At 52.6% G+C, this 19995-nt stretch overlaps 7 protein-coding genes across 7 annotated transcripts; 3 read left to right on the forward strand and 4 right to left on the reverse strand.

The window, feature by feature from the left end:
* Positions 1 to 36: 36 nt before the first annotated feature.
* On the forward strand, positions 37 to 3056 carry NEUTE1DRAFT_75312 (uncharacterized protein; the record flags this gene model as incomplete). The annotated part of the gene is made up of 2 exons (XM_009849341.1): positions 37 to 1680; positions 1734 to 3056. The coding sequence occupies 2 exons, from the start codon at positions 37 to 39 to the stop codon at positions 2802 to 2804; spliced, it is 2715 nt and encodes a 904-aa protein (XP_009847643.1).
* Positions 3057 to 3621: 565 nt separating this feature from the next.
* Positions 3622 to 4572, forward strand: NEUTE1DRAFT_119543 (uncharacterized protein; the record flags this gene model as incomplete). Its single annotated transcript, XM_009849342.1, has 1 exon — positions 3622 to 4572. The coding sequence occupies one exon, from the start codon at positions 3622 to 3624 to the stop codon at positions 4570 to 4572; it is 951 nt and encodes a 316-aa protein (XP_009847644.1).
* A 166-nt stretch (positions 4573 to 4738) lies between these two features.
* NEUTE1DRAFT_127242 (uncharacterized protein) lies at positions 4739 to 5984 on the reverse strand (the record flags this gene model as incomplete). Its single annotated transcript, XM_009849343.1, has 1 exon — positions 4739 to 5984. The coding sequence occupies one exon, from the start codon at positions 5933 to 5935 to the stop codon at positions 4898 to 4900; it is 1038 nt and encodes a 345-aa protein (XP_009847645.1).
* A 900-nt stretch (positions 5985 to 6884) lies between these two features.
* Positions 6885 to 7220, reverse strand: NEUTE1DRAFT_35452 (uncharacterized protein; the record flags this gene model as incomplete). The annotated part of the gene is made up of 1 exon (XM_009848804.1): positions 6885 to 7220. One exon carries the CDS (start codon positions 7218 to 7220, stop codon positions 6885 to 6887), a length of 336 nt encoding a protein of 111 aa, XP_009847106.1.
* A 516-nt stretch (positions 7221 to 7736) lies between these two features.
* On the reverse strand, positions 7737 to 10960 carry NEUTE1DRAFT_56633 (uncharacterized protein; the record flags this gene model as incomplete). Its single annotated transcript, XM_009848939.1, has 2 exons — positions 7737 to 10821; positions 10888 to 10960. The coding sequence occupies 2 exons, from the start codon at positions 10952 to 10954 to the stop codon at positions 7937 to 7939; spliced, it is 2952 nt and encodes a 983-aa protein (XP_009847241.1).
* A 1348-nt stretch (positions 10961 to 12308) lies between these two features.
* On the forward strand, positions 12309 to 13249 carry NEUTE1DRAFT_115697 (nucleoside-diphosphate kinase; the record flags this gene model as incomplete). Its single annotated transcript, XM_009849344.1, has 3 exons — positions 12309 to 12411; positions 12594 to 12903; positions 12970 to 13249. 3 exons carry the CDS (start codon positions 12392 to 12394, stop codon positions 13096 to 13098), a joined length of 459 nt encoding a protein of 152 aa, XP_009847646.1.
* Positions 13250 to 14812: 1563 nt separating this feature from the next.
* NEUTE1DRAFT_75324 (uncharacterized protein) lies at positions 14813 to 19016 on the reverse strand (the record flags this gene model as incomplete). Its single annotated transcript, XM_009849345.1, has 7 exons — positions 14813 to 15801; positions 15841 to 16085; positions 16519 to 16564; positions 16643 to 17962; positions 18038 to 18519; positions 18730 to 18764; positions 18882 to 19016. The coding sequence occupies 7 exons, from the start codon at positions 18884 to 18886 to the stop codon at positions 15124 to 15126; spliced, it is 2811 nt and encodes a 936-aa protein (XP_009847647.1).
* Between the last annotated feature and the right edge of the window lie 979 nt (positions 19017 to 19995).

Consider the following 19995-nt stretch of genomic DNA (forward strand, 5'->3'; position numbering starts at 1 on the left):
CTACGCCCGGGCCCCGTGCCCCTTCAATGTTTGACAATGCCCCCGTCTGAAGACTGTCCATCGCCCTCCCGTAGGATGTCGCAAGCGAATCCTCCACCGACCTTGCACGTCCGGGTGCCGTCCCAAGCTGCAAATCCAATGGACAGCGATGGAGATTATTATAAAAGCCCCAACGGCATCGACCACTCCCATCTTGCCGTTCCCGATTCTGGCGCCCTCAGCCCTGCCTCTTCTGGCCATGGCGACAGGGAGGCAGCCAACAGGCTAAACGACGATCTCGAGCTGATGCGTGCTGAGCGCATGGTGTCCAGGCAAGCACGGGAAGACGAATCGAGACGGTCCAGATCCAGGAACAGGAGCACTGAGAACCTTGAGGACGTCTTTGATACAGTTGCCGGTGCCGGTGCAACGCCTACCCCTGCCGTTACTACGGTAGCAAAAACGACATGGCTTACCCGGACGTGGGCTCGACTGAGAAAATTCCCACGAGTGCTGCGCTACGTCGTCTACTCGATCCCTCCAGCCATTCTTATCCTCATCCCCATCTTCCTGGATATTTTCGCATACAACAGGCACCAGGATGTCGGTGAAGACCGAGGAGTCAGGCTCCTCTGGTTCGGCATCTGGTTGGAAGTTGTTTGGCTCAGTCTATGGGGAACAAGAGTCATCACCTGTGCCATGCCCTATGTGGTAGCATGGATCGCCGACACGTTGGGGTCCAGCAACCATAAGAAGTGGAGGGACATCGGACGTCAGCTCGAGTTCCCTACCGCGTGTTTTATCTGGTTGCTCGTTGTTGTGGTGACCTACAATCCGATCCTCAAGGACCACCGAATCGATCAGGGCGAAGATGCCCGTGACAAGGATTCTGCCTGGATCTCCATCGTTTACAAGATCATTCTCGCCTTCTTCATCCTCGCGACATTGAATTTTGCCGAGAAGATCTTGATCCAGTGGATTGCCTCCTCGTTTCACCGCCGGACTTATTCCCTTCGCATCCAGGAAAATGTCATGCAGGTCGAGTGTCTCGTCGCTCTGTACACATACGCCAAAACTTGTCTCGAGGCGCAGGATCCGGTCTGGAACCAAACCTCGGTTGAAGGCGATTCGTCCGGGATGCGTACCCCGATGAGAGCCATGAAGACGAATGCGCGGCAAGCTTGGAACAAGGTTGGAAACGCCGCCAACCGGTTTGCGGGCGACATCACAGGCAGGCGCATTCTGAAAGGAAACCATCCCCGCAAGGTCGTCATGGAGCTGCTTCGTTCGACCAACTCGAGTTATACCCTGGCACGCGTCTTCTACCGTACTTTTGTCCGGCCTGGCAGAGACACCATTACACTGGAAGACATCCTGCCCGCTTTTCCCAATCAGGAGGAAGCCGAGGCCTGCTTTGCTATATTCGACAAGGACTTCAATGGCGATATCTCCATGGAAGAATTGGAGATGGTCTGCAGCGAGATCCACCTGGAGAAGAAGGCCATTGCTGCGTCGTTGAAGGATCTTGATTCGGTTATCAAGAAACTTGACAAGGTCTTTATGTTCATCATTATCGTGATTGTCATCATCGTTTTTATCAGCATTATCTCCAACTCGGCTGCTGCTGCGCTGACCTCAACGGGCACCGTTATTCTGGGTCTGTCTTGGTTGCTACAGGCAACAGCACAGGAATTCCTCCAGGTATGCTTGTACCAAGACAGCGAATCCGGTGCCATCACGCTAACAGTGAACAGTCCATCCTCTTCGTCTTTGTCAAGCACCCCTTTGACGTCGGTGACCGTGTCACCATCTACGGTAACACCGGCTCCCTGATGCGCGGTGACGACTACTACGTCCTCGAAGTTTCACTCCTTTACACCGAATTCAAGAAAATGGAAGGCCACGTCGTGCAAGCGCCCAACTCGATCCTCAACACGCTGTTCATCCTCAATCAGCGCCGCAGTCAAGGTCTGGCCGACCCCGTCAACCTCACCCTCCGCTTCGGTACCACGGAAGCGCAGATCGAGGAGCTGAAAGACCGCATGCTCGACTTCTGCATCAAGAACCAGCGCGATTACGCTCCGCGCATCATCTCGGAAGTGAGGACCATCGATGAGGTCTACTCCATCAACATGAACATCATCTTCTTCCACAAGAGCAACTTCCAAAACGAGCTGTTGAGGCTTACGAGGCACAACAAGTTCGCCGTCGAGCTGATGCACCAGATGGACGACATGGGCATCCAGGGCCCGCGCCTCATGGCGCCTGGTGGAAGGCAGAATATGCCTATGTATTGGTCTCAAGTTCCCGGTGGCGATTCTCAGCCTGGCCAACCCGGTCAAAACGGACCGCAACAATTCCAACAACCACCACTACACCAATTCTCCCCACCACCTCCCTCCTCTTCTCCCTCTGATTTCCTGCGCAGGCGTCACCGCGCTGACAGCCGCGCAACGGTTGTCGAATCAGGCGTCGACTTCCAAGACGTGTACATGAATCGACGACCTGAACCGCTAGGGACGCATGGCATCCATCGTTTGGCGTCGATCAGGCAGCGTGACGAGGAGGAAGATGAGGATGATCACGATGAGAAAGCGAGTCACCGCCACAACGACATGGCATCGGAACTAGATCAGAGGCTGGACAAGACGTCTAGTAGGGGCACTAGGGGAGATGATATTAGCGCCGCTGGCAGACCTAGTCGCGATGGAAGCATGACTGCGTCTGTGAGGAGGGGGAGAGTGACAATGGGAAGTATGTTCGGACGGGGGAGGTCAAGAAGTGTGGTGGCGAATAGTCAGCCGCCGGGAGGGAATCAGGTTTGATGAGTGATGATCGATGAGACGAATGCCATGACGATGACACCACGGTTTACTAGAACCGAACCGTCTATGAATATGGGACAGGGCTGTTGATGGGAAATAATGAATCAGGATTTGGGTAAGGATGATGTCTTGTGGTTATCTGTCGGATATGAATGACTACCTGCTATCATCAACAACGACATTAGAGTCTAGAGTTAGACAGATGCGAGCGAGAGGGCCAAGAGGAGATGTATGACAGATCCCGGGTGTTTTATACCTTTTTTTCTTGCTTTTTGCCAATTTGGCCAGTTCTAGATACACCATTTTAAGTCATGTTGAAACAATCTGGAAAAGATCGAGACCGTCACAACCATCCTTTTCTACATGCTCGAAGTGAACTAAGGGAGGTAACAAAAACAACTTGAGGTTACCAATATACAAGTAGGGCTGGGGGAAAACCCCCCGAAAAGTTACCCTCAACCTGAGTCAAATGACTTGCGGTTGAGAACTCAAGGTGGGGGTCGCTTAGCCGTGGGGGGCGCTAAGCCTATACGGGCATCTCCGAATTTTTACCTGACTGAACATTGGATGAACCGTTGTAGCATAGTCGCTCACCTTGGTCACTCACCCGTTCGGTGAACACACTCACCTTATTCGCGTTGCTCACCTGTTCAACCACAGTTACGACTCGCAACTTCGGAACAAAATACAACAATCCGTTCCCTCACCACCAGCCAGATACTGGCTCGCCGTGTTCGCCTCCTTTTTCTAACGCACTCGTTCGTCACAACGAAGCTCTCGTTTCTCAACCAGCGATTATCGCTCTGAAATTCCCAACATGTCATTCCGCCCACGCCCACAACTCTTCAACCTCGGAGTCGTCGGCCGTTCGCGTCTCGGGGCCCCTCGAGGTCAGACAAACGAGCTCGTCTTCTCACAGCTCTTCATCCCAACTAAATCAACAACAAGGGCATCCACAAGAAATTCACGCTTCTCAACCTCAACAACCTCAACGCCTCTATCTAACCATCACCGTCCTCGCTCTCACCAATATCACAATCACTACCGACAACAGCAACAAACCCGCCACAACAGCACCAACCCCAAGAACTCCAAAGACTCCACCACCACCACCGCCACCAACCCGAGCATCACCCGCCTCCTCTCCCGCCTCCCCCGCTTTCTCCACCCTTACCTCTCCTCCCTCCGCTCCTCCCCTTCTTCTTTTGTGGTGGCCTTTCTGATCCTTCACGAAATTACGGCTATCGTCCCTGGTCTCGGGCTCTTTTACCTTTTTCACTATTGCGGTGGTGATGAAGACGACGAGGAAGAAGGCGACAAGGACAAGGATAAGGAGGGGGGTAAGGAGGGGTCATATGGTAAGAAGTTCGAAGAGTGGGTGATGGGGTGGATGATGGAGCTGGGATATTCGGAGGTGATGGTGAGGAAGATGGAGGGGTTTGAGCGGTGGTTTAAGAGGAAGGGGTATTTTGGGTTTGGTGAGAAGGGGGACGGGAAGGAAGGGGAGGGGGAGGAGGGGGGGAAGAAGAATGGGGAGAAGAAGGGGGAGGGTGAGGGAGAAGGACAAAAAGAACAGATTTTGATGATGAAAAAGTGGCAGAGTGGTGGAGATGAAAAGTATAGAGTTTTGGTGGACGCTGCGCTGGCGTATGCGATTACCAAGGCGTTGTTGCCGGTGAGGATTATTGCGAGCGTGCAGGCTACGCCGTGGTTTGCGGGCGTGTTGGGGAGGGTGAGGAAGGTTTTTGGTGGCGGGTTGAGGAAGTAAAATTAAACAGTACCTGAGATGATGGAGGGTGGTTGAGGGACATGAGATGGTTTCTAGCCTCGGTGGGGGAGGGCGATAAGACAGCAACCCAAAAGCTGGCGGGCAAGAACCGTTTCATGAAGAGAACTCCTCGATCGATACAACCAATTTCAGGTTTCACAACTACACCTGCTACTCATTAACATTAAGTTGCCTATATCCTCCTCATTCTACTACTATTGATCCATACGAGCAAGAAGAATCTCACTCCCGCCTTCTCTAACAGATCCATTCATCATCTCCAATTACCCGTGTCTATCAAAATAAACCTTCAAGCCTCTCACTCCTAAGCCTCAACAACCCTGCTACAAACCACACTCTTCTTCTCTCCTTCCCCATCCGTCTTGCATCTCGCCAAAGTCCCTCCCTGTCCAGCATCATAAATCTCCAACATCTTCAACTTGTCCTTCGCCAACACATCCTCCCCCGTGAAATTCCCTCCCAACCACGTCGCAAACCCCATCTCACTAAACCTCACATCCGTGAAATTGCCCAACGCACTCGGCAGCTCCGGCCTCTCCTGCAGCGGAAAATCTTCAAGTATCCAGCTTGCCTGCGCCGAGCACAAAGGCGGCATATCCTTCCAGATCAAACTACCCGTGGCAATCGGTATCTTGACTTTCCCATCCACCCCCTTGGGGCTCTGCGGCGGTCCGTAATTCTCCACCAACACCCCGCCGCCCGAGTTCCCGTGCGGTCCCGTGGTAACAGTAAACCGCAGCTCGTCGCCCGGAGAAGCCTTGAAATCCAAAAACCCACGTGCATGTTCGGCGGGATACCACTGCGCCCAGACATACGGAGTCTGTTGACCGCCTAGGGTGCCATCCCAGAAGATGTCGACTCCCGCACGCAGAGAGGCAGCCAGGGGGTTACAGGTCGCGTTGGCGATGGGATGGGTGAAGCTATCTGTGGCCGAAGCTCCGTCGATGCCAACCCAGAGCGAAGCAGAGTATTCCCCGACTGAGTTACCGGCTGTCGGGCCCGAGACGGGCATGGAGATGGTGGGGATAATGAGGGAGCCCGTGACGGATTGGATCATATCTTGGTTTTGGTACGGGTGGTCGGGCGTAGCTGCCGGCGGGTGGTAGGGCAGGTAGGAGCCTGCACGGAGGAATGAAGGTCTGTTGTTGATGGTGGAGGCGGCCTTGATGCGGCCTCTGGCGTTGCCGACCACGTTGGTGGGTGGGCTGTGGAGGAGCCGGTGGTTGGGGGTGGTGTTGGAGGCCTCTGTTGAGATGGTGTCCCGCCGGAACTTGAAGGGAAGGGTGAAAGCCGAGGTTGAGGCGGCTGTGGCCGTTAGGGTGAGAAGAATTGATGGTTTCATGGTCGGTTGTTGCGTCGTAGTGTTGTGAGGATGGTTGTTGGAGTGGATCAGTGGTGTTGAGTTGAGGTTGGAGATTGAGTTGAGGTTGGAGATTGAGTGACTGAGTGGGTGACAACAAAAGGGAAGAAAGCCTCTGGTTAAGTCGACTTCCAGGCCTTATGTAAGTGAAACTTGAACCAGGGGCAGTCGAGTGTAGCTCCCTTGATATATCAACCGGGCTGATAGGAAGTCGATAATTGCTCTTTCCTCGACGTCGCTATAAAGAAGGAACCCTGAAATGCTCGTAATCGACAATTCCAAGGAAGTAGGGAGTAGCAATGGAAGTAAATAGAATGATGAAGCAAAAAAGTTATTCTCAAACTCTTGCCATAACATTCGTACGGCACATGGGGAAGGAAGGAAGAAAGAAATTTGTAACAAACAGAGGAAGGTTACGAGGTTTTGAAAGGTGCAAGCAACGTCTGAGGATTATATGTACATAACATCCAGCAGGCTGCTCACACAGCCTCATGATCCAATAAAGCCGTGCACTGGTGAACAATGATGGAAGACCCTGCAAGGAAAGGGACAACAATCGGAAATACGGCCGCCCACCCCACGGGGAGATTTAACTCCCTTGTTGCTGTTGTTACCCCATCCATTCATCCATCCATCCATCCGTCCCCAGTTTGATATTCTGCCAACGGAGTAAAGCTGTACTGTGCGCCACGAGCCCGTCACCTCTCCTCTGTGGTCGTATATACATACCTTGCCGTCTTGATGGTCCTACCTACCATAGTACTCCGAATCCCCCGTCCCAGAGAAGAGAAGAGAGAAAAGCAAACAAAGTGCGCGAATCACACCCGTTGTCATTTCCACCACCACACTTCGTACGACTAGGGGGCGGGCAGCGGTGTTTGGCACATTGTATCACGGTACTACATACACCTCTGCTGTCCAAAGTCAGATTTTACCCGTTGCCCGGCGCCGGTTTGGATAGGAAGAAGGGCCTTTTTGGATTGTGATACACTGTGAAACATGAAACATAACGCACACACAGAGAGAGAGAGAGAGAGAGAGAGAACTTTTGAGCCTGAATGGCTTGCCTGGCTGGGAGGTTTGGGAGCCATAGAAAGTGCTGAGGAAGAATTAAAATGCCCACCAGTAGTTGGTTGTTCATGGAACGGTAGAAATGGTGATCATCAAAGAGGCTCGGTAATGAAATGCAGGGGCAAGGCACCAGAGGCAACAGAGAGAGGCACAGAGGGTAGGATTCCACCACCACCACCACCACCACCACCACCATCTAAATCTCACGCCACCGATCTGCATCGCTCAACGGACCAGTAAAGTGTCCAAACCATCTTCTCGAAAGGACGCCTAGGCGAGCAACCTTCGAGGTTACCATTCATTGGGCGATACCAAGTTCTGCCACATTTACCAGTGACGGCCCCCAACATTCAGCGTGGCGCTGCGGCATCTGTCCTGTCTGTCATTTCACAGGAACACAGCTTGACAGCGCACTACCATTGAGACCACCAAAGAAGGCGGCCGACATGCACCGAAGCATTTCGTATTCAAGATCCAGGGCCTGCGAGCACCCGATTCGTTGAGGCGTGACCCTACCTTGAATGGAGAGCCCCATTTACGGAACTGAACTGTGCGTGTGTAACGGGATTCAGCATGATCGGAAAGGTTGTTTGGAAGCCAACAGGCACAGTCACGCTGCTTGGTTAACGAAGACCTAAAAATAAACAAGAGCACTAGAAAACCGCAAGCATAGCCATGCTCATGGCCCGGAAGTACGAGCTGACTTCTTTCTCAATGTGCAGATATATTTTTGTATGTGTGAAAACCTGGCTTTGAAAATAAACTGGGCATTCAGACCGATACGGAACACAACGTCCAGCGAGCGGTGTAGTGTACATGAGACACGCGCAACGCCTCAGTCATTGAAAGCCTCCTCCTCTTTTTCCCTCCCCATGCCTCCTCCTGAGACCAGCTGTTTGGGCCCCTCCCCATCTAGGCGAAAGAAACCTTCCAATCGGCTCCAATCCTCGCGCCAACCTTTTTGACGACTGCAAATGCGGCTCGGCCCTTTCCGGCGGGGGTGTACTCGAGCGTAGCAGTCCAGGTCTCGCCCTCCGACTCCACAGTGACCTCCTGCTTATCCCAAGACGCAGGGGCGCCGACGATGATAATCCTGTCAACGGTAACCTGGTGCATCTTCTTCATCCAGTCGCCCTCCTTGACCTTCTTGCGGTCCTCGCCGTCAACGGAGGAGATGGTCTTGGCATCACCGTCAAGGATGAACTTGCGGTAGATGTACTGGCCCTTCTCGAACTCGTAGGAGTCACCGTCATCGACATAGAGATCACCCTCGGCGGTCTTTCCGTCCTTGCCGACGGTCACGACAAGGGTGTAGTCATCCCACTTCATAAGAGTGCTGGACCGACGGGGCCGATCACGGCGGGCGAAGATGCGGCCACCCTGCATGAGGAGAGGGATCTTGCTGAGGGGTGCGTCAAGAGTTACCGTCTTACCCTTGCTAGAGGGGATGATGTCGTAAGTGAAGTAGTCGTAGTAGACCTCGTTATCAGGAATCCAGATGTCCACTGTCTCCTTGTCCTTCTGGGTAACAGGCTTGGCAAGTAAACCAGTGTTGCCAACAAAAAATTGATCGTCGATAGCAAAGCCAGCCTCCTCGTTGGGATGAGTGTAGAACATGGGCTTAATAACGGGCTCGTTGGTAAGGTAGGCCTGGCGGAAAGCGGTATACCAAGATGGGAGAAGGCTGTAGCGAAGGCGGAGAGCCGCAGCGATGATGGTGGTGTACGGTTCACCGGCAAGATAAGGCTCGCGGCGGCGGGAGTCAATGTGGGCATGGGCACGGAAGAAGGGGTAGAAGGCACCGGCCTGATACCAGCGCGTCAACAGCTCCTTCTCGGGGTTCCCGAAGAAACCACCAACATCGGCGCCAGAAAAGGGGAAACCGGCAATGTTCTGGCTCAGAACCATGGGAATAGAGCCTTCCAGGTGGTCCCATGCGGCCTGGTTGTCACCGGTCCACATAGCACCAAGGCGTTGAGACCCAGCAAAGAAGGAGCGGGTGAGCACGAAGGGACGACGGAATTCGCCCGCCTCGCGGGACTTGAGGGCTTCGAAAGTAGCGTTGTGGAAGGTTAACCCGTTCAAGTTGTGGATGTCACGATGCTCCCAGTTACCATAGTGGAGGTTGTCCTTGGGCATCGTAGTCTCGGGGCCGTTGAACACCGAGGGCTCGTTCATGTCGTTCCAAATCCAGGTGTTCCTCATGGAACCCTCAAACCTGGCGTACTTGAAAAGAGTGGCCCACCACTTCCGGGCAGCGGCATTGAAGGCGTCGACCCAGTGGGACGAGCCGGGCCAGCACCAACCCTCAAAGATTTCGCCATCCTTGTTGTTGACAGCAAACTTCTGAGACTTGAGCTCCTCAGAAACCTTGTAGCCGTCGACGTTCTTGATGTGGGGATCGATAATGGCAACCAGCTGACGTCCATGGCTTTCAAGCTGCTTGCCCATGCCAATGGGGTCAGCGAAGCTATGGCCATCCCAAGTGAAATACTTCTTGTCATCGGTATACTCGATATCAAGCCAAATGACATCGTAGGGAATATTAAACTTGTCCATCTTGCGATCGACATCCTTGACATCTTCGTCAGACACATAGTTCCAGCGGCACTGATGGTAGCCGAGCGAGAACTCTTGAGGCATGGCGGTAGTGCCGGTGAGCTCAGAGTACTTGCGGATAAGGTCCTGAGGAGTAGGACCCAAGAAGATAAACACATCCAAGAGGCCGGCCTCGGAGATCCAGTGAGTGCTGGTGCTCGTCTTAGAACCAATACCCAAGGCCAGGGGGTTCTTGGACTCCTTTTCCTTGGTGATATCAACCCAAGTCTCGGCAGCGTTAAGCCAGAAGATACCGACACTCGAATCCTTGCGATGGGCCTGCAGGAACGGGATGGATCCGTACAGGGTCATGGGGCTATCGAGGATGTACTCGAACACATCGGCGTTGTACATGCGGTACGGCTCTTGGAAATTGCCTTCGCCGCCACGAGTCTGCCTGAGAGACAAGGGGCCGGTATGCGAAGGAATACCGTAAATGTGATCATAACCAATGAAGGAGATATCCAGGGCAACACTCTCGGGACCACGGGGCTTGGAGTCGGTGTTTCCACCAAAGCTCTCCTCCCACCACGTGTTTTGGTCCTCACCAGGGTAGGCCTCAGGAACCTGGGCAGCGGTAGTCTCGACGCTCTCGGTTTCGCTGCTGCTGCTGTCCTCGCCCTCCTGGTTCTCAGGCGCAGGGGACGCCTCAATCCTGGGCCTCCAATGCTCCATGTTCAGTAAGCCCTTGTCATTCAACTTGATGTGCGTGTCTCCATCGCGCTTGAAGTCGATAGAGAAGGGGGCGAACTTGATGGTGGCCTCGAACTTGGACTCGGGGCCGTACTGAACGGTGATCTGGGTGTTATCTTGGTAGTCCACCTTGGCCTCCTTGTCGAGGGTCAAGCCGCCGACGATGACCCATTGCTCGGCCTCATTGTAGCGTTGCTTTCTGGCCTTGCTGTCACCGCGAAGCTCGATCTCGCCCTTTTGTCGCTTCTCTTCGTCGACAGTGACACGCGCGGTTCCGGACTCGAGGAAGGAAACGGTGATGGGAAGGCGGACGGTCTCGCCGGCATCGTTGACCGTCTTGAGGATGGTGGCCTGCAACTGGCCGTCCTTGAAGGAGGTCGAGTCGGCGAGGATGTTGTAGGGCGACTCCCATGCGGTATTGGCGACGACGTGGTCGGCAAAGGCCCGGTTACGCTTACAGAAGCCAGCCTGGTCGCATTTCTTGAAGTCGTGCTCCTTGACGGCGACTGGAAGAGACGTCTGGTGTTAGTAGTGATAAGCTACGAATCGGGATAGGGAACAAAGCAACGCACCTGCTGGACCAAACAGGCCGGTCAAGGCAGATGCAAGACAGAGGTATGCCGTCCAGCCTCCCGACATGGACAGCTGGCCCGAGCCCAGCATCTCGAGTGGTGGTGCACCTCGCGGAAGGAGAACGCGCTATGAAAGTCCACAAGGAAGAGGAAGAAGCACCAAGCAGACAGGCAAGCAAGCAAACAAAAGGGAGAGGTTTAGAGGCTCGTTTGGATCATCAAGAACAACACTCCCGGCCTTGCTGTATTACAGAGTCCTTGAAGCTGTCGTCAAACTGCAGTACACAGTAGTCTGGTTGCAGTTCAGTTGGTTGTGTCGGGTACTAGGTATCCAAGTCACAAAACTTGGGGGTTAGGTTGACTTGTTGTCAATGTCAATCAACCAATGCCTGCTGCTGGCTTCAGATGGCAGTTAACTTGTTAGTTGGCCGCAACACCGGGCATGGAACTTGAGGCAGGCGGTGGTGCCCCGATTCGCCCCGTGAAAGCCAAGCAGGCCAAGCTGTCCCCTGCCAGCTAGCGCACCGCTTGGCATCGCGGGATTCGTTAGACGCATACCTAGTAGCTCTAGATGATAAACCGCGGGGTAATAAGTGTTGAGCATCTGCATGTCGACCTAAGCTCACCGTCTCAGTTCAGGGTCCGTACAACTGACTGATCAGTTAGTTGGTTTGGTTGTTAGTAAATGAAATGATAGCAGTCAACTAAAATGGATGACTTTTGTCGAATATTGAAGAGGAGATTTGGGGTTAGAGGTATCTCGGGAAGCAGAGGCTGCACGGGCCCTTCCAAATTCAACCTCAATGGATGGGGGACTCGGAGCACTGCGAGCTTTGCTGGCGTCCATCGTGGCTTCATCATGTCTTCCCACCTGGTTTCCGAGCTTAGGTTGCGCAACCGGGCACTTACACTACAAAACAGAGACCCATAAGACCAATTGACAACGTGTTGCCCGGCCGCTCCCTGTTCTCTGTCCCATCTCAACATTGACTCTGATCTCTTCAAAACCATCGCGTAAAAGTACCTACAGTAGCAGCCGTGCTGAGTCTGGACCTGCTGCTGTCATCCACAAAACCAGAGCTCGAGCTAAGCTTCAACTCACCAATTTGCTGCATCCAATAAGACCATGTCCGACACTGACAGCTCGGAACATCTGCGACGAGAACACGACGGACAACGCAGACCGCCGCCGCAACTGCAACAGAAGCAGCCCGAATCGGGAGGCGCAATGGCTGCGGGTGCTGCTTCTAGTGGTGCCCAATCGAGGGCGAAGGGGAGCTCCAGTCCCTCCAGAGACAGGCGGGCCAGCTCGTCCAGGGGAACGGCCCCACCCTTTTTTTTTCCGGCCGTGTGTGGACTCCTCCTGGCCGTCCTCCTTTTCTATCTCGGCCGCCTCGCCTTCTTCCCGACCTCTCCTCCTCCTCCTCCTCCTCCTCCTCCTCCATCATCTATCACCATCCCCAATCAAATCTATACTCCCTCACCGGAACCACCCATAATCAAAATGTCCAACCAGGAGCAGACGTAAGTTGTCCCCTCCTCCAAGTCGTCATCAAACACAACACACGAGAATTCAAACCCCTCGGTTCTACCCCGCCATCTTGTCCATCTTGAACACCGCCTGTTGCGCGCATAAGGACACCACCACCACTATGCACAATGCGATATAGATCCGATTGACTAACGCAAATCTCCCCCAAACACAGCTTCATTGCCGTCAAGCCCGATGGCGTCCAGCGTGGCCTCGTTGGCAACATCATCTCTCGCTTCGAGAACCGTGGCTTCAAGCTCGTTGCCATGAAGCTCACCCAGCCCGGCCAGGCCCACCTCGAGAAGCACTACGAGGACCTCAACACCAAGCCCTTCTTCGCTGGCCTCATCAAGTACATGAACTCCGGCCCCATCTGCGCCATGGTTTGGGAGGGCAAGGACGCCGTCAAGACCGGCCGCACCATCCTCGGTGCCACCAACCCCCTCGCCTCCGCTCCCGGCACCATCCGTGGTGACTTTGCTCTCGTACGTTGGCCTTCATCTCTGCACCCTTTTCATGGCAGCTTATACTAACTCAATGACCAACAATAGGACATGGGCCGCAACGTCTGCCACGGCTCCGACTCCGTCGAGAACGCCAAGAAGGAGATTGCCCTCTGGTTCAAGCCCGAGGAGCTCAACCAGTGGAACCACCACTCCGCTGCCTGGATCTTCGAGTAAGCGTTTGCTTACAGGAAGCCTGACAGCCTCCCGCTGCTTGCTTAACCTCAAGCAACGGTATATCTAAAGGTATCATGTCTGTTCCGGTTACATAATGGAGGGATATAGAGAGCCTGGATGATGAAAATAATAAGAAATAATTCCCAAAACTGCCTGGTCCTTGTTGGTGATTGTGAGGGTTCGAGTTTGTTTTCTGTTGTTGTCATGGCAAATGCTATGCAACACTTGAAGAGATGAGCTCGACATGACGCCCACCCGCAGAGCAGCAATTATCTATTTTGGTGTTCAGAACGTCCGAGCTGTCAAAGCAGCAATGACAACAACCAAGGGGCCGCAAGAACGCCGACAGGGGCAGGTAAACAAACGGTTCGTCGCAACTTGACTACCTTCTACTGTTAAGGCTCTCGACATTTGCAAGGTGGAACAAGTCTAAGCGAATCACGAGCCTCTCAGCCTGTCAATCTGCCACGGTCTCCATACATTATCTGCGGTTGGATCTTATCTACACTTGAGACTGAAGATCGCCAATGGGGCCTGGAACAAACACCTTGATGATTTGACAATTCTATACCTGCCTGTATATGTGATAGCGGTCATTGTGACTGAATAGTAGGTATATCGGAGCGCATATTTCGACTTGGTGCCTAAGGTAGGTAGCAGTCCTCATGCTTGGTGGCTTCTGGGCGCATCCGATCTTGAGAGCTTTCTTATCTGCCTATCGTACTGTCCTTACCGCCTGTCCCTGGCGCTCCCGCCTTCCCCCATCTGCACCTAATTATGTGATAACTGCCATGAAAGTCCTTTCTTTCAAGCGTCCATGCATCGGTGGTGAATATTCCACCGCATAGAGCAATAACGGAACAGAAAAGAGTAATAGGAGACGAAGCGAAAGATATATAGCGCCTAACCCCATACTCCAGTGTCAACACCCTTCGTTCCTAAGCGGTCGAAACCAAATTGAAGTAGCACCAACCTAACACTACATACATACCTGCCCCACCACCCCACAGCCCCGGAGCTCTTCCATATAGGCTCCAGTCCCGCGCAGATCATTTCATCAATAACCATTCGGCGTGGTGGCAGAGTGGTCTAATGCGCAAGACTAGAAATCTTGTTCCTTCGGGAGCGTCTGTTCGAATCAGGCCCACGTCGCACGATTGACCCTTATCATTCCTTTTTTTTCTTTTCTCTTTTCTTTCTTTTTTTTCCATACTTGTTTATGCCTTTGTTATGGTGCTTTTCTACTTTTTGTCTTTCTATTTTTTATTTAAAAATTTTTTTTTTAATTTATTTTTTTTGTGGTTTTTTCCTTTTTTCTCATCTCTCGACTTTTTGCACTTTGTGTGGTAAATGAAATAGTCGGTTATAGGAGTGAGTCCTGCATAACTTCGCGTGCCACCGCAGGTAGTTGGTGATGACGCGAGGTGTTGAATAAAGACATCGGCACAGTTTGTGATTAACGGCGGGAAGAGTGAGGAAGGGGGAAGGAGGGAGGCTGGCTAGGCTTGGGTTATGGGTATTGATTCCTTTCATTCGTTCCTTCGGTGTGTATGTGACTGATTATGACAATCCTGGGTCAGAGCAACAGCATTGTTGATTTGATTGAGCTTGCTTGCCGACGTAGACCCCAGAAAGTCACGGTATAAATCTAAAAGTAATTACAGGAATGTGAACTGACCTTGCCCTGCTCTCCGCACAAAAACACAATATGTTGACGTGAATATAAGCCAATTATTTCTCCATAAGAGCAAAGAATAAGTAAGCCATGTTGTTCGGGCATCTATATACTTGATGCACCACCTTCGTGTATCTTTTAATCAGCCCAAAAAGAAATAACAGTCCATGCGCCAAGTTCCCATGAACAGAATTACCACCATAATGATGTGTATCACCCGTCTATATGCTCCCATAGGGTTTCGCTGTTCGCTTTATTTTTTTTGTTTGTTGTTTCACTTCGACAAAGTTGGGTATCAAATTACTCTCCGAACCTCCTCTTCCCTCCTCCCCTCCATATCCCTAACTACACTACTCACTAACAGAATCATCCGGCTCCCCCCTCGCCCTCCTCACAAGCATCTCCGCCTCTCTAGCCTCCATCCGATCCTGCTGTATGCTTCTCCGATCAGAATCATCATCATCCTCATCATCGTCCTCCACCTCACTCCGCAAATCCGGATCATCATCATCGTCCTCCTCATCGTCTTCATCGACAAGACTACTGCTTCCCCCTCGCCCCAATCCTTGCTCTCTGACTGCCTCGGATGGCCGTCTCTTTTCGAAATCTTGCTTGTGCGCTTCAGCCATGACCTGCAGAATAGACTTCTTGCCCATCGACTCGACGTGACGGCGGCGGAAGGTACCTCCACCACTGAGGCTGAAGCCGGTGCCGGTACCTGTCGCCCCTTCCCCAGAAATGGCACCCGATTCGGCGTGGGGACTGATGGCTCCTTCCTCTTCTGGGTGGGCGGCGCCCGTGGCTGGGGATGGGGAAGCTGCCCAGGGAGAGGTGGCTCCAGCGCCGACGGAGCCGCGAATGCGCTCGCGGATACTGGCGGCCATGGAGGAGATGGTGCCTCTGCGCTCCTGTTGGACAGCGCCTGTAGTGGTGCCGGTTTCAGCCTCCAACTCTCCGGCGGATGTCTCCTGGCTGGGACGCTCGACGAACTGATCGAGCTGGTAGGGAAGAGGAGTATCGCGCGAGGCCTTGTACTGGGATACGTTGGCGCAATGCTCGTTTTCAACACGAAGGATGAGCCAAAGGCCACGACGGATGACTTCAGCCATGGCGACAAAGAAGGAGACAATCGTGCTGTGCTGAGTGTCGTGGGTGAAGATGGCGTAGAAGATCCAATTGAAGCGGAGAAGCGGGTCGACAACCATGATGACATAGTAGATCCATTTGGACTTGAGCGCGGTGATGTCTCGGAGGAAAGGGTAGCGGACGTTTTTCTGGAGTAGTGAGAAATCCATAAACAGATCCCAGATGGCTGTTCATGAGATGTCAGTCGCGTATCACACAAATAAAGAATATTAAACTACTCACTAGTATAACAGGCGTTAATGGTCGCGAATGTGATGTAGGCAGCCAGGATCGGTTGCGAATGATTGAGGCGATACAAGCTGAGTATAACAGCGGTGGTGATGGTCATGATGTACTTTCCGCAGTTGACAAGATGCGGAAACACATTCTTCGTATCGTGGTAACGCCTGATACACTGCAGAGCACGCCAAATGGGGGGCAAGGCATTGAAGAAACCTTGAAGCCGGGAGTGGCTAGAGTTACACATACCCGGCTGATCCCACTCGTTGGCATACAGACAGAAGAACATGGGAATGTTCTAGGTAGGATTAGTAGACTGAGCGAATTACTGAGGTTGATGAAAGGAATTACTTACAGCTGCAGAGTAGGTCAAAGAGCACCAGATATCGCCGAGGAAGAAGTCTCGGAACTCGACAGGATACAAACCTGCCAACAACAAGCGATACTATTCAAATGTCAGTATGATGAAAGTTTCAAAGGCGACGAATCTGTGAGGTTACTTACATGCGAATACAAGAACCATCTTCTGGCTCGATGGTAAAATATCGGTGCCGGGAAGAACAACATCAACAGCGACAGGCCTATTAAGAGGGCAGGATAATACAGATACATCTCCTCCCAGTGGCCAAACCTCGAAAAGTTAAGCCATAGGAACACGCCAAGAAGCGCAAAGAAGAAGCTGGGGAACTCGGCCACCTGCTTCCAGTCCAGATTATGCCTCGTGTCAAGCTCAAAGATGAACGGATAGTTAATCTTGTTCAGTGTCCATATTCGGCAGGCCAATGTGAACAGCGCGAAGAGCAGGATCATCAAGAAGTAGCCGCCATACAGCTGCAGCAAGTAGCTTGTGTTTTCTTTGAGCGTGTGATCGTCCTGGAAGAGTAGCTCCGAACCATAAATCAGACCCTGAACGGCAAAGACGGCGCCAAAACCGATAAGCAGTCCGCTGCGGAAAGCACTGCCCGAAGCGTCTCCGGGACGTCTGAGAATATTCCGGAGTTTTCCTGCAGCCACTTTGTGATTGCCTTTTTCAAAGTATCTGGCGTATAAGTCTTCGACGGTGCGAATGTGACCGTCGACAACGTCGCTGTTGACAAACCAAGTCTTGTTGACTTTCTCGTTCATGTAGCGGTACGTCGGGCGGGCATTGACGGCCTTGTCGTACTTTTTGTTCAGCTTCCGGAACGCAGTTCTGTTCAGGAGGGCATAGGACTTGAGGAGTTCAAGACCGCGGTAGTACTCCTGCAGGGCTAGCTTGAGCTTCCGCTTAGCTACGCGATATGACACATCGTCTTTGTTTGGCGGTCTCCTGACATAGTCGCGGCCTTCTTCTGGCTTTTGCGGGGCCATGACTGGCGTCTCGGTCATCTTCTGCAGCGCTTTCGAGTTTGGCCCAGGCTTCATGAACTTGGTGCGGAGGGGCCCTATCCAGTCTGTACCGCTGTCCTTGCCATTGCTTCCTCCACCATCGCCTGAGTGACCCTTACTGCCACTACCTCGCTCCATCTGCTTCCTCTGCTTGGCATCCGCAATCTCCGTAGTTCGCCTGTTCCGCATTTCGTGAAGTTGCTCGCGCAAAGCAGCCAGGCGTTTGGTGGCTTGGTCTTCCTTTTGCTTGTAGAATGTCTCGATCTTGTCTAACTCATTGTCGAGGAAAGAAAAGAACTCGCCCTCGGCAGTACGGACTGACTCCAGATTCTGCAATGCTGTACTATCCCTGTTCGACATTGTGCGAGACAGATGAGAGCTGTTGGAGAGAACCCGGGAAAGACGATGGGGAGAGCGTTGAGCAATGGTCGCGCTTGGGGGCAATTCGACGGAGGACTCGGTTGCAGTAGACTGGCCATCGGCACCTACCATCATGGACTTGGTGCGTCGTGGTCCGAAACGGTTGGAGACCGGGGAAGTTGGAGAAGCCACGATCGAGTCACGGCGGCCGCCTGTCCTCGAGGCTATCTTCATAGCGGGAGCGGGGAGTTCGAACTCGGTTCGATCGCTCGAACGCGAAGGGGGGAGAATGCTTCCATATTGAACCTCGTTGTCGGGTGACGTCGTCAAACCAGAGCGTTCCCCTCGTGCTTCGATGCTGTCTTTGCTGCTTCTGTTGTTCTTGGTCGGCGTGCGGTCGAGCTCTGGGCCGCCGCTCTGCAATTGATCGGCTCCAGGAGAACCCTCATGGGAGCCTGGTGTGGTATCAGACCATCGGTGTTGGGTTGGTGTTCGTTTGTGGTGTAGGTGGTGTAAGAGAGCGGCAGGTGCGGCATGTAATGAGTCGGGTCGCCTAGCAAGGTTCGGCGTGGTGCTTGCGCGTTGGATGGCCCTCGTAACCGACTTGATGAGCTTCTTTCCGAGCTTGTAGTTCAGATACTTGACGCGCCATTCTATAAGTTTGGAATTCTGGTTAGAATTACAGACAATTATTTCGGTTGCCGTCTCAGACTTGGAGCAATAGTTGCAAACTTGGGTGCGTCGCAATCGCAGTCAACAAAGACATGTTCATTGCTTGGCACCCAGGTCGGTGCGACTCGCTTCAAGATGATCCAGCATGGTGTTTTCCGCTTTTTTTTTGTTCAGCTCCGTTTTTCTCTTACCTGGCACCGCTTCCTGCTCGAGTTCTTTGGCAAACCTGTCGTGCGCACATGTTTGTTAGCATTGAGGTTTTCGAAACGAAACGGGCGGCACAATGTGGATGTCACATGGGGGAAGAGTGAGTGGACTCTGGAGGGGAAATCCTTCCACTTACTTCATGACGTCAAGCCCAGTGGCAGCATTCCTCCACAGAACAGAAAGAAGCGCTCACTACAACACGAAAACCCAAGAACAGAGACGAGGTTGTCGACGAAGCAGTTTGTCGCATCTCAGGCAGCCGCGGTTTGGGAATCGGGCTGTAAGTAGTATAGGTATGAATGGGCACGGGAAGGTCTTTGCTTTTTCGTAGGTAGTTGAAAGGGGGCAGGCATAAAAAAAGACGGGATCCCGGAAAGAGACCAGACCTAGTCTATGCCCTGGAGATGCCGAGTGAATGAATCTAAAGGAAAAGTGACAAACAACTTTCAAGGGGTCAAACAATGCAATGTGACCACAGGGCAGCGCCGTCCCGTCGAGGTTCTTCGGTAGATAGCTTAGCGAACTGAACCCTTCAAAGTTTTTCATCTGGGTCCCGCGTCCGGGTCTCAGGCAGCCCTGAATTTGTGGAACTGCTGCTCGCCAAAACGAGATGGGAAAGCGTCCCTGACATGCTTGGCCGCTGTAGCTGCCCAATGGCGGAAACCATGGAATTCAGCTGCTGAATTAGCGGCTCGAATTTTTGCACGTGTACGCTAGTAGTGTATATGCCGTTACCGGCCTAGAGTACAAATGTCGACACCAGAGACAGGAAGCCGTCAACTGAAACAAAAACTTTGTTGACTGCCTGTCCAAATGCCCGAGCGGCACTTTAGTAAAAAGGAATGTTGGCTCACTCGGGAACCCCAATCCCGTCCTCCAATTTTGCTCGCATCATGGGGCCTTTTGCACCCAACAGACTCAATGGCCAAGACAGGTCTTTGGAAGCACAGAGGCCTTGGCTGTGCGGAGGATTTACATGACAGACAGATCAAGTCTCCAGAAACGCATGGTCATGATGCATTGTTATGGAGAATAACGTGATTAGAATGACGGGATCAGCGCAGATCCAAACCTATGTTTTATGGAGTCTCTATTTTGACAATTGCCTTGCAAGCAAACATCTTCAGGGGTTTTTACCATCTTCATCTCTTCCTCCTGATTACCTGCTTTTCCGTGCTGAATGCCCAGAATAAATACCGTATGGCTCGCTTCGTCCGAGTCCCTCCACCTTTTGTCCCGAGATCATCGGT

This window comes from Neurospora tetrasperma (assembly GCF_000213175.1).
Source record: "Neurospora tetrasperma FGSC 2508 unplaced genomic scaffold NEUTE1scaffold_1, whole genome shotgun sequence".
NCBI lineage: Eukaryota > Fungi > Ascomycota > Sordariomycetes > Sordariales > Sordariaceae > Neurospora > Neurospora tetrasperma.